Source organism: Onychostoma macrolepis, chromosome 07 (genome assembly GCF_012432095.1).
Source record: "Onychostoma macrolepis isolate SWU-2019 chromosome 07, ASM1243209v1, whole genome shotgun sequence".
Lineage (NCBI taxonomy): Eukaryota > Metazoa > Chordata > Actinopteri > Cypriniformes > Cyprinidae > Onychostoma > Onychostoma macrolepis.
In genome coordinates, this window is record NC_081161.1 from 3111486 (window position 1) to 3126522 (window position 15037).

Here is a 15037-nt window from a genome sequence, read left to right on the forward strand (position 1 = left end):
TGCTGTAATATTAAATTAATTATAATTGCATTAAATGCAATTATAAAATGCCATAAAATACATCGCCCCTTAAATTGTTTAAATACTCTATAAAATCCAATTCAGATTTGGAGGTATTTATTTATTTGTTTGTGTGTGTGTGTGTGTGTGGCTTTTATTTGTGGAGTTTTGTGCTTTTTAATCCACCTCTGCTTTAAGGTAATCTATAATGCATGAATTAATTTATTCTTTGCATGAATGAATAAATTAATGTATTTATTTTATTTTACATTTTAAAGGTGCATATGTGTTCAAATATTTTATTTTGTTTGTTTGTAAAACATAAAACAATATTAAATTATATCTTCAAGCAGATATACACCTTTAAAATGTATAGATTTTCCACAAAATTGACGGCATCACATTGCACTCATCTTCATCCAATAAAATGCAGTTTTGTCTGTGTTCTGAGCAGCATATGAGAAGAGCATTATAACACTCATGAACTGAAATGAAGCTGAAGACCTACGAGAAAACATGAGCCCACCACAACACCATCTCCACCACATACATAACATTTCCTCCGATCAAATATAATATTAGCAGACACACAGAGTGCCACGCTGAGCAGTGTTTAAATATCGCGAAAAAGCCAGTGTCAAAATAACCTCTCAGGCATGAATAAATGTATGATGGTTTACTTGAGAAAATGTTAAACATGTTGGCAGAAAGCTATACGGGGTGAAAGAAACACGTCTTTACCTTTCTGTTCCACCTCTATTTTAGGCATGGAGGAGAAAAACAGAGACAGAGAGAAAAATCAGAGCAATGAAATAAAGAGTCAACATTTTCCTCTTCCCCAGAACAACCTGAGGAACAACAAGCATCTGCTCTTGTGTCACAATGAAGTCGAGTGCAAACTGTGTGATTTCTGCCCGTTCTTTCTGATCGACATCTGTCAGACTGTATGATGAACGTCTCATCTCTGAGTTCGGTCCAAACCCACAGCGTTTACTCAAACTCAAGCAAGCAGATTCAAAAACGTGTCTAAGACGGCAAAACTCACACACCGTGCACCCGACTTAATACAAGAGATAAAACATGTTTGTGTAGCAGCAAACCTTCCAGCAGAGACCTGTGGAGAAACAGAAGATCTCAGATTATAGAGTGTGTGTGTGTGTGTGTGTGTGTGTGTGTGTGTGTGTGTGTGAGAGAGAGAGAGCGAGAGAGAGAGAGAGAAAACTAGTTGAAGCAGTAAATGATTAAGACAGTTGTGAGATATAACAGGGAATTCAGCAATGACAGACATTAAATCAAACAGCGAGACACATAATGGCACGTCACATCATTTATCACGTAAATCTGTTTATGAAAAACATTCATACAGTAATTTGCGTTTGTGTGTGTGTGTGTGTTTGTGTGGTTTACATAACTACAGTTTGTGGACAAACAATAGCTTAGAAGTGAGCTAGAGCTTTTAAAAAAATGAAATTAAAAAAAAAAAAATAATAATAATAACTTTGGGGATGTCTTGATTTGTTTTCAACATTGATAATAATCAGAAATGTTTCTTGAGCAGCAAATCAGTATATTAGAGTGATTTCTGAAGATCATGTGACACTGAAGACTGGAGTAATGATGCTGAAAATCCAGCTTTGATCACAGAAATAAATTACATTTTACCATATATTCACATAGAAAACAGCTATTTTAGATTATAATAATATTTTACAACATTATGGAGAAGAAACAGCTTAGTGACCTGGGACCCAAACTTTTGAACAGTAGAGTGTGTCACACACACACACACACACACACACACACAAACTAAATGTGAAAGTCTGCATGATCTCTTTGGTTCTGTTATCTTTTATTTGGACAGAACAGGATTAATCACATCCTGTTAATCACAGTCCAAACAGAACAAATCACATCTCAACAAAACCTTTTGAGCCGAATATTTGAAATAAATGTATGTTTATATCTAACTGACCAGTGGCGTGTCCACAAGGGTGCCACCCTAAAAACGAGCTTTTCCACCCCAAAGCAGAGTATGGGATTGAAGTGCAGTGAGAGCGGAGCAGCTTGATTTTGACTGAAGCAGGGATCTTTTGAAAGTTGTAGAATTGTGTGTTTTGCTCCACCGCTGCTCAATCACGAGCACAATAGCCCTTCTAAACTAGTACTGCCTACAAGGATTGTAGCATGCACACACATACAGACCTATAACGGATCACTCGCACACAAACCAAAAAATATAGTCTACGCTGCCCTGTGATATATCAATAAATTTGCTTAGAAAAGTTATAACCTAGCGAAAATTTCATTTTCCCACAGCTTCACTATTAGTAGAGAGACGTTGCACAGACAGGCAGGACTAATTCAATCACACTCTCACAAATGCATTCAAATAAATGTCATTTTACTGTGCTTCTCTATCTGTATCTGATTTAATAACTGATAAAATAACTGACAAAAAAAGTACTGTTATTTCATCCTTCCAAACTAAATTTGCGCTTCAAAAAGCTGCAATGACAGATTTAACTTTTAATGCTGATAGCCTTCAAATCGTTTAATGCACACTTACTTAAAAGTAAATAAAACATTCATTTTTTGGTTATTATTATTATTCATTCATTCATTTTGGTCTTATCAGATCTGCTCAAGGGCTCTTTACGTTTGACTTTTATCCAGGGCAAACTGCATTGCATTTAACATACAGGCCTACATTTTTCAATCGAACCCATGATTCTGATGAGCTACATTTTACAAATGTATTTAATAAAAGTTTATAATTAATCAAAATATTATTTGTTAAAAATAAACAAATTCTAAAATTGTTGTTTAGAATTTTAAATGAGCTCAAAATATTATCAAGTAAGTAGCTACATAAATCACTCACCCTTTGACGTTACTTTCATTAATGCATTAAAATGAGGACTGCTCAACTATTTAGCAGAAAATCGAAACTCTTCATACTCTTCATACTTCAGTACAAAACACTGCTGAACTTTGACAAGATTTTATTTATTTATTTATTTTTTATGTTATAATAGTGCTTTTCTAATGTCTAATTATACATCCAACAGCATAAAATGTGAAAATAATTATATTAGGGAGTGGAAACGGCAAATGAATCAATGAGCGATCCTCTGCAGCCATCTACTGGTCATAGTGGTAATATCATGTCATTTTCATTTTATAAGTGTTTGTTTTCATCCAGGCAGCAGAAATCGTCCAATTAAGCAGGGCACATTTTCCATGAATTACCTACGTGAATGAATGAACATATAAGTAAATATGCAGATCTTCTTTAATGTGAATTTTACATATCATGTTCCCATTTTGTGTAAATATATGGAAAAACATGAATAAATTTTAAGGCAAAAAACAAACAAACAAACAAAAATAAATACATAAATCTGTGGTATGGAAAATTGGGAGAGGGGGGTCACATCTATGTCCTGAATTGCAGAACATTTTCTGTGCGGGTTAGTGTTAGGGGATAGAATATATGGGGAGTGCCAATCCTGGAAACGCCCCTGTAACTGACTCTTTCTTTTTAGACGAATGTGTTTAACACGTCTGATGCCTTAAATAGCATCTGTACAGGCAGCTCTGCAGGGCTACTGGTTCATGTTGGCATGTGGGCGGAGCTTATTGATGTGAGGCATCAGAAAAGCACTAAAACTCAAAAGGTCACCAAAGTGAGGACCAGCAGGTTGCCATGGACACCATTCTGCTGCCATGGATACCAACTGGGGTTCACTGTCCAAAGGAAATCATGTAATTGGGAGACAAGGCCATTTACACACACACACACACACACACACACACACCCCTCAAATCAGTGTGCAGCAAAGCTATTAGCGATTCACAGAGTGAAAATGAAGGAGATTATAATCAGGTGTGTGTCTGGATCTCAACAGCAAACATCAGAATCACACAAAAATACTGGAATTCAACCTGAAATGAAATGCGAGACGAGGCTCCGCCCACTAATGGTGATGTCACACACAAGTTTTCCCTTGTAAAAAAAGCAACACACTTTAAAAAGAAAGATAATTTGTACTATTAATTATCTATTTGTGTATTTATTGGGGTACATTATGCATTCATTTATTGTTTCTTTTCTTCTTACTGCCTGCCATGTCTTCAATGCCTTTCCTTTCTGAATAATTTATTTTGTATGTAAGTTGTAAGTTGTAAGACTAAATTGTTTAAATATTATATATATATATATATATATATATATATATATATATATATATATATATATTAATAGGAGTACTTATAAAATAATATACTCTAAATGAGTGAAATGAATGTGATGTTGGTAACACTTTATAATAACGTTCAGTTGTAAGGCATTTATAAGTGATTAGTAAATGATGAACTAATCATTTACAAAACATTCATATGCAATTAATAAGTGATATGCTAACAATTTATATATGTTTTGTTAATTCATTTACAAGTAATTTACAAGTGATAAGTTAATGAACTAATCATTTACAAAACATGATTATGCATTCAAATGATTAATAAGTGATATGTTAATATTTTTATCTATGTTTTGTAGATTATGGTATAAATAATTAGCAAGTGATTAGATGATGATTAACTAATCATTTACAAAACATGACTATACGTTCACAAATGATTAAGTAATATGCTAAAGATTTATTTCGTAAGTTATCTTAAAAAATAGCATCATGAAATAATCCTTATTAAAAGGTTAATATACTGTGTTTTTTTTTGTTATGGTATAAACAATATATTTTAGTTCAATTTAAATTGTAAAAATGTTGAAAGTTAGTCAACTAAATTTGTTTATTTAAATAGTTATTAGTTAAGTTACTAGTTAATATATTATTAATCACTTATAAATCATTGAAATGTCAACATCGGGTAACACTTTATAATAACTGCACACTATGAATCATTAGTTAAGCATTAGTAAATAGTCAGTTCATCCTTTATAAAGCATTGTTCCAACATTAATAGGCATTAGTAAGCCGTTTATAAATACAGCTATAAATGTTTTGTTCTTGAGCATATCTATGATGTTTAATAATTGTATTTTCATACTTTATTAATGATCAATTAATCATTTCTAAATTATGATGTTATTTACAAACCAGTTATTTAGGAGTTGCCAGTGGTTCATAAGATCATTTAGAAGGTGTGAGTAAATGATTAATAAACTATTTAAATGTACATTTATAAATCTTATTATTCAGACACATTATAATAGTTGCTCTGTGTATTAATACATGCTTTATTAACACATATTCCTGCTGTTATTCATGATTAAGTCAGGTAGTTATAAAACATTTACTAGTCGCCAGCCATCTATTTTTGTGAGCTCATCTAAAGTGAGGAATATTTATACCTTATAAAGCATTTACAAAGCAGATTTAAAGACTCATTTACCTTCCAAACAGAAAAGTTAAACAAACACAACACAGAGGGACACAGAACACAGAAATATTTTTTCAAGACGCAAAAAAATGCAACTGTAAAACTGTACACTTGATAAAAAAATTAAAAATAAACCTCTGGAATTCCATAGAAAAAATAAATAAATAAAATTCAAGTGTACAGTTTCATTTTTATGCATCTTGAAATAAATAGTTCTGTATCCCTCTGCTTTGTGTTTGTTTATTTTTTTTCTGTTAGGAAGATAACTGAACCTTTAAGTCTCCTTTGCAATAGATATGCTTATAAATCTAGAACATGGCATTTATAGCTGTATTTATAAACTGCTTACTAATGACTATTAATGTTGGGACAATGCTTTATAAAGGATGAACTGAATATTTACCAATGCTTACCTAATGATTCATAGCGTGCAGTTATTATAAAGTGTTACCCAACATTGTACTATTATTTACTAATACATGAATAAATCCTTTACAACACTTTCTGCATCCCCTAATCTAAAGTGTAAACTACTCATCAGTTGTAAATGTTTTACAAACCTGCCGGTTACAGGTTGTGTGTGTGTGTGTGTGTGTGTATACACTGGGCTGAAAGATCTACGAATGATGAGTAAAACATTTACAACTGATGAGTAGTTTACACTTTAGATTAGGGGATGCAGAAATTGTTGTAAATGATTTATTAATGCGTTTACACAACAGGTTTTGAATACTTTGTAGTGTGTACTGCAGTGTAAAGGCTGACTGGTGAGGGTTAGACAGATGTCTTCTCTGACACACACAGAGTATTTTTAACTGTGAGATAATAGTACAATGTTGATATTTCAATGATTTATAAGTGATTAATAATATATTAACTAGTAACTTATTAACCATTTACCAAGGATGTGTTTGATTATTTCATGATATGCTATTTTAAAGATACCTTATGACAGATTTGTACACCATTAGCATATTACTTAATCATTTCTGAATGCACAGTCATGTTTTGTAAATGATTAGTTAATCATCATCTAATCACTTGTAAAAAGACCATATGAGTCATTATAATCAGTAATTATGTCCTCATTGAATGCAACAAATGCCTCGTTTATAGGGGGTTTTAGTCTCATCGCGCCGGGACCATAGACTGTAAAAAGGCCAAGACACGGCATCACAATACGGTAAGGGGCGTAACATTTCCGTCACACGCTTAAGGTATTCAGCCAATCACAACGCACTGGATAGCTGGCCAATCAGAGCATACCTCACTTCTCAGAACGATGAGCTTTGTAAAAAAGGCACGTTTCAGAAAGGCAGAGCATAGTGGAGCAACAATAATGTACAGTATGTGGAAAATAATGTGTAATTCGAACCTCGAACCACGTAAACAATTATAGTTTACAAAATTATATCGTTTTTAGAAAGAAAATTGGAATCTGCAAAAATCGGTATCGGCAGGTCACACATACAAAAGAATCAGAAATTGGAATAGGCCAAGAAAATTGCAATCGGTGCTTCTCTAGTAATTAGCCGAACTTTAGAATTTTTTTTTTTTTTTTTCCTAGTACATCCATATGTAATTTCTCATAATTACATTGTTGGTAGAAATCACAATAAAATATACCTATTTAAATATAAGATAGATAGATAGATAGATAGATAGATAGATGTTTTTTAAAACACTTTAAAGATTTGAAGTACACTATAAGTGCACATTCACTACAATTAGTGCACTTCTTTTTCACAAGGTGTGAGATTGACAGTGTTATTTTGAGCAATTCTTTTATTTAGCATATTGAGCGCTGAAATATTCTCCTCTCCCACCGCCTGTCAAACCGACTCTTCTCATCATCCAATCAATCCCAGATGGATAAAATCAAGATCCCCAAATATCCTGCTTCTCTGTGAAATATATCATATTATGGAAATAAAATGTGAATGGCATTTCACACTGATTTTGAGTCAGTGCTAAACGGCTGATTAGAGAAGTGTTTAGTCTCCTGATTACAGTGAAACGCTTCATTAAGAGCAGGAAAACAGTCGCCTTAACAGCCGTTTTCTGCTTGTCAGATGAAGTCCAAACCAGCAGCAGCTTTAAAGTGGCATTAAAGTGCTTTCGCTGTTTGACCTCTGAGGAGCCGTGGCCGCTGAATTATGAATGAATGGAAATGTGTGTGTAGCTGATAAGAGTAAACATATTAGAGCATGTCAACACAGCTGATTTAACAACTACTGGCTGCAGGTGTTTCTCACACACACACACACACACACACACACACACACACTCAAGTGTCCAGGTGTCTTCCAGCTACCTCACTTTAACCATGTCAACGCATCAATCAGCAAGAAACCGCACTACAACTAGTGTGTCAATACATGGCAATCATATCTGACTCACAGAGAGAGGTCATGACAGCTGTCAACAACATGACCAGGATACAGTTCAGCCCAACATCAAACCAAATAAAGTCAAATCCAAGAAATAAATCATTGCATATTGTTTAAAGTATTTATTATTTATTTAACACTTAATAGCTTGTTAATTGCAATTAAATGAAAAAAAAACATATACACACACACACACACACACACACACATATACATATATACATACATACATACATATATATATATATATATATATATATACATATATACATACACATATATATATATATATATATATATATATATATATATACATACATACATTATTATTATTATTACAACTACTTTAATGCAAAAAAATAATGGTGTGTATTTTAATTGTAATTTATTTTTTTACATTATGCTGATTTAAAGAAATAAAATGCATTTAAATATTTGATGCAATTTTTAATAATAATAATAAAAAAAATGTTTGTGAACAGATTGTGATACATGGAGGGGTTTTTTATTCTTTTATTCCTGATTTTTCATTCCTGTAGTTTAAATGATAGAACTTGATGCTGACAACAACAAGGTCAAGGTATACAGTGAGGAAAATAAGTATTTGAACACCCTGCTATTTTGCAAGTTCTCCCACTTAGAAATCATGGAGGGGTCTGAAATTGTCATAGTAGGTGCATGTCCACTGTGAGAGACATAATCTTAAAAAAAAAATCCAGAAATCACAATGTATGATTTTTTAACTATTTATTTGTATGATACAGCTGCAAATAAGTATTTGAACACCTGTCTATCAGCTAGAATTCTGACCCTCAAAGACCTGTTAGTCTGCCTTTAAAATGTCCACCTCCACTCCATTTATTATCCTAAATTAGATGCACCTGTTTGAGGTCGTTAGCTGCATAAAGACACCTGTCCACCCCATACAATCAGTAAGAATCCAACTACTAACATGGCCAAGACCAAAGAGCTGTCCAAAGACACTAGAGACAAAATTGTACACCTCCACAAGGCTGGAAAGGGCTACGGGGAAATTGCCAAGCAGCTTGGTGAAAAAAGGTCCACTGTTGGAGCAATCATTAGAAAATGGAAGAAGCTAAACATGACTGTCAATCTCCCTCGGACTGGGGCTCCATGCAAGATCTCACCTCGTGGGGTCTCAATGAACCTAAGAAAGGTGAGAAATCAGCCCAGAACTACACGGGAGGAGCTGGTCAATGACCTGAAAAGAGCTGGGAGTAAAAGAGTGGGTAATACACTAAGACGTCATGGTTTGAAATCATGCATGGCACGGAAGGTTCCCCTGCTTAAACCAGCACATGTCCAGGCCCGACTTAAGTTTGCCAATGAGCATTTGGGTGATCCAGAGGAGTCATGGGAGAAAGTCATGTGGTCAGATGAGACCAAAATAGAACTTTTTGGTCATAATTCCACTAAACGTGTTTGGAGGAAGAAGAATGATGAGTACCATCCCAAGAACACCATCCCTACTGTGAAGCATGGGGTGGTAGCATCATGCTTTGGGGGTGTTTTTCTGCACATGGGACAGGGCGACTGCACTGTATTAAGGAGAGGATGACCAGGGCCATGTATTGCGAGATTTTGGGGAACAACCTCCTTCCCTCAGTTAGAGCATTGAAGATGGGTCGAGGCTGGGTCTTCCAACATGACAATGACCCGAAGCACACAGCCAGGATAACCAAGGAGTGGCTCTGTAAGAAGCATATCAAGGTTCTGGCGTGGCCTAGCCAGTCTCAGACCTAAACCCAATAGAGAATCTTTGGAGGAGCTCAAACTCCGTGTTTCTCAGCGACAGGCCAGAAACCTGACTGATCTAGAGAAGATCTGTGTGGAGGTGGGCCAAAATCCCTCCTGCAGTGTGTGCAAACCTGGTGAAAACTACAGGAAACGTTTGACCTCTGTAATTGCAAACAAAGGCTACTGTACCAAATATTAACATTGATTTTCTCAGGTGTTCAAATACTTATTTGCAGCTGTATCATACAAATAAATAGTTAAAAAATCATACATTGTGATTTCTGGATTTTTTTTTTTAGATTATGTCTCTCACAGTGGACATGCACCTACGATGACAATTTCAGACCCCTCCATGATTTCTAAGTGGGAGAACTTGCAAAATAACAGGGTGTTCAAATACTTATTTTCCTCACTGTATTTCTGAAACTGAAAATGCAGCTTGAATGGCCGTATACATGGCTTCAGATAAAGCGTCCATTTGACGCAGAAAGTCATTTATGCTTTATTCTTATTTTGGGCTGAAATGTGACCCTGACGACGGTGAGATTCACCCGTCTCAGACACGCGAGGCCTGACAGCACTTAAAAATCTCCAAATGAATGGCTGTGGTGACGGCGGTGATTGTGTTTGATTGCTGCAGTGCGTCTGGAGGGTTTGTGAGTGCGCGTGTTAAAGGGAAATTAAGTGCTTTGGGACTGTGATTTCCACCCAACTGCAGGATCAACAATTAACGCTTGACACTGACTCTTTACAAAGTCAAACACACAAACACAGAATATACACAACGACTGCAGCAGAAGATATGGAGCACACGCTAGAATTAGCAGGAACACACTCATAGGCAGAGGGTGAACCAACTCCAGGGTGAGGCTAATGTTAGTGTAATCCTATTAACACGCACAACATAGCCCCGTCTTTTAGGCAAACACATATGGTTCCCACTGAAAAAATTGTGAGTTTATATCTCGTAGCTAATTCTGACTAATTAATTATTATTATTATTATTTATTTTATTATTTTTTTTAAATTATTATTCAGTGACAGTGGTGGAAAAAAGACTTCCATAAATACCAGAAATGGGTGTCATGTCACAAAATAGTTTTAATACGACTGAACTTGTAGGCTATATAACGTGATCATAATTTAATAAAAACATTGTAAGTTACTAACGCTTTCATTTCCATGGTTTTTCAAACAGCACATAAATTATATTTATATATATTATCAAAGAACATGATGACTGACTTCAGTCTAGCGTTTAAGCACACTCAAAAACTCCCGTTATAATCAATAAAGCTGCCTACAATGTCAAATGAATCTCTTACTTACATCGTACGTACATTTCCACTTTGTTATATGATGAGAGAATTTGCGAGTTTAGAATTCAGTCAGCGTGCGCGCATTCAACACAACTCGTCTGAACGCCTCTGATTGGCCATCGCATTCATAAGCTCAACAGAATCGTGTGTGATTGGATATAATGTGGAATGCTGTAAAAATGCATAATTTGATGCATCATTAGCAGATCTAAATTTAATGCTGCAACTGACACTTTTCATTTCATTTTCACTTCATTTGTGACAACCTTAATAGATTTAGTTTAATTATACAGGGGCATATTTTTCCAATTTGGTGGCATTTTTGCCCCAAGCCCCTGTTAATTCTAGACCCGTGGCCATGGGAAGGCTAAGCCTTGCACAGCCTTACACACACTCTGCCTAAAATGCATTATAGTTCAAGTTTATATCAATATCAATTAGCTGAACTTTAGAGTGATTTTTGACCCACTTAAGTACTGATGAATGTACTGACAAGCATTAATTATAAACTAAAATATACTTTAATGTCATTTCTATTGAAACTTGTATGTCACGTATTTAAACAAATTATATTCAATTTAAATGTAATACTGAATAACACGCTAGAGTTAAAATAACAATCAAGTGCTTTACATGTGCTTTAGTATGTTAGTCAACACAACTTCAAACCATTGTTTCCATTTTAAATATGATTCTATAATCCATAATAATGCTTCCTCCAGTGAAAAAGGCCATCTCCTGTTGTCTCTCACATCACAATCCACATACATATTTGTTTAGAGCTGTTTTGATCTGTGCAGATGTCTCTCCTGATTCAGAACAGACCTCTTTTTCACTGGAGGAAGCATTACTCTGGATTATGGCATAGCCGCGGAAACATATTTTATCTGGGGGGTGCTGGGGGGCGGGGCTTGATGTGGCAGGGCGGGGCCACGGTGGGGGATTTTTGACAAAATCCTACAAACAGCCCAAACTTTTATAGATTAACATACAAATGAAGATGTAGCCTATATATGCGAACCAATATATATTTGTGCTTTTAGTTCAATAATTTTTTCTTTAATATTTTTATTATTTAAGGGGATTTTATTAAATATTAGCATCGCTGATACGCAAAAGTTTCGGTCAATGCACTTTATCAAATTCTCTCATCAGAAACAACAATGTATGTAATAATAGATGTAGCCTACGTGTGATGTAAGAGATTAATTTATCATACACTGCAGACAATATCACTGATTACAGCTTATAGTTTTTTTTTTAGAGTGCTTACACTCACAATTCAGTAATATTCTTTGATATTGTAAATGTTCTTTGATCGCTGTATAATTTGTTCGTTGTTTGAATAATAGTGGACATGCGCATTATAATTAAACTTAAAATGTATTTTTATTAAACGTGATCAGCTTAAATTCAAATTCAGTCATAATATGGATAGCCTACTTGCCTAAAACATTATGATGTGCGTAGTTAATAGATTACATTAGGCTACAGATTAGACTGCAGTGGTTTGAGCGCGTTTGACCAGAGACTAGAGCGCAATTAAAGAGCAGAGTTTATTGACCGTGGCCGTCTTGAGAAGCGAGAAAGCTTCGGAAAACAGCTCATAAAAAGGATGAGGACGTGAATGGTTTTCACAAGTCAGAATGTAAAATTACGGTAATATCACGTGAACATTCACATGAAATTCTGTCAGTGTGAGGGGGAGATGTAGGGACGTGCGCCGTGAGGCGCACAAGAAAAATACAACCGCACTAGGCTATTTATCTCTGGTCAGTTTAATAAATAATCACAAAAATTAAGTATCTTGGATGATCGAGGGGCAAAAGGAAAATCTCAGACCCGGCCCTGCGGTCTGATGAAGAAATTGATGAAGAAACAAACTCAATACATCCTGGATGATCTGAGGGGGTGTAAATTTTCAGCACATTTTCATTTTTGGGTGAACTATTGCTTTAAAAACATTATTTTGCATACAGTTTTCTGGACAGCTAAATGAACAAATATATAAAGTCTGAGCTAACGAGAGTGAGTTCAGTTGGCATAAAACATAATCGGTCAATTTCACTCTTCACACTTGATCAAAACCACACAGAAATAGCAGTCAGGTGTATGAAATCCCCTCACACACAAACACACACTCATGTTGGCAGGTCGTGTGTAACAGCAGGTGTGAGTGCGAGGTGTTGCTGTGTAAATAATCTCTCTGAATCAAAACTGAAATCCTCTGAAATGGCCTGGTAATGGCGAAAGTGAACTAGACTAACGAGGTTACAATCGCTCCTGCAGTGATCTGACGTAAACACTGATAATCCTGCTACTGCGCCTCACCATGAAACGCCACAAAACAGCCTCTGAAAATGTTGTTTTCCTCTTCTTTCCTACAAATGATCAGTGCTTTAATGTCATTCATTTTAACTCTTTTAACCAAAAGAGTTAAAAATGTATATTATATGAGCCGTATATTTATTATTCATTTAGTTTCTTATGATTGTATTTTGTATTGTATTGTATTGTACTGTATTGTATTGTATTGTATTATACAAAAGTTTGGGGTCAATAAGGGTGTTTTTTTTAAGAAATTAATACTTTTATTCAGGAAGGTTGCATTAAATCGATCAAAAGTGACAATAAATAAATGTAAAATGTTACAGAATATTTCTCTTTCAAATAAATGCTGTTCTTTTGAAGTTTCTATTCATCTGTGAATCCTGAAAATTGAAATGTATCACATTTCCCAAAGAAATAACTGTTTTCAACACTGATGATAATAATAATGTGTTGTTAATATTTCACAATCTTACTGTATTTTTGATCAAATAAATGCAGCCTTGGTGAGTAGAACATTATAATATATTTATATATTATATATTATTACAATATGATAATAATATTGAATTCACATGTCATTTTTTAGCAGTAAACATTAACATAAATTAAAATGTAATAGAAATTGTGCAATTAAGCTGTCAGTAGTGACAAGGTAGTTACTACAAGGTTACAGGATAGTTTTTTGGGTTTTTTTTTTCCTTACAATATCTTGAGTAAGAGACTTAAATAGTTGAGCTTGATAAATGCATTCAATACTAAAATTTTAAATTGTAATTCAAAATGGAATAAAATAGAATTAGATTGTTTACTTGTCTTATTGAACTGAAAGAGTCTAAATACTCCCTGAGCATCATAACAGAATGTAAAATGTTGGGAGATCTGCAAAATCTTGTATATTTTTTGTAATTAAAATGATTATTATTATTATTGATTGATTGATATAATTAATTATTTCAGTAAATGTAAAAAATTATGAACTAGTTGTTGTATTTTAATAGTTTTATGCAGTCAAACAGTTTCTCTGAGCTGAGCAAAGACCAAAAGCACAATTTTAAAAACGGCAAATACATATCTAATAACAGTGTAACGGTTCACAAAATTCACGGTTCGGTTCGATACGACACAGCGGTGTAGCGGTTCGGTAAGTTTTCGATACAGCAAAAAGAAAGAAATGCCAGAGAAATTTCCTTAATTTTTACATTTTTTAAATTGTATTTATTAAAACTAACATCATAAAGTATGATCTTTTTTTTTTACTTTGAACAATGCAGTGTGCCGAACAACATTCGCATCTCAGATCAGCTGCAGGAGTCGGATTTCATTTATCCCGTGAGGAGAGTGATTCCAGCTGACGAGTGAGCTGAGAAAGACGAGAAGTTGGTGAAAGATTTAGTTTCGAAACAAAATACAACAGCGCCTGCTTTAAAAATATTTTAGACGTTGGAAGGCTTTTTCCACTTTTGCTGTTTATGCAAATGAAGATGATTTCGGACTTTTTTATACATTAGTTTCTTATTTATTTGGTTCCACCGTTTGCTGATTTTCCGTGTTTTTATATTTAAACTTTGTGTAAGGTATTTGTTATTTTATATGAGGGCTATCCACCTTTTTCTTGGTGCAAAAATGGCCATTTGTAAATTATATGGGTCTATCTTCCGGTCTCGTTCGCGTCCAGCTATTTTTAGCTGTACGAAACTGTTTGTTTTGCTGCTTGATATTGAAAATTGGTGTGTCTTACCATATTATTTTAATGTATTATCTTAATTATGAACACACTGGTTTATAGTGCAAACAGTTTTACCATTTACTGCACGTTGTTATTCTTGTCGTTATTTC

At 34.3% G+C, this 15037-nt stretch overlaps 1 protein-coding gene across 1 annotated transcript in view; it reads right to left on the minus strand.

Annotated features, from left to right (window-relative positions):
- LOC131544472 (adhesion G protein-coupled receptor L3-like) overlaps nt 1-15037 on the minus strand; it is a 309135-nt gene that overhangs the window by 124197 nt on the left and 169901 nt on the right. Inside the window, 1 exon segment of the mRNA XM_058782694.1 lies at nt 742-756. Coding sequence (XP_058638677.1) covers nt 742-756 — 15 coding nt within the window.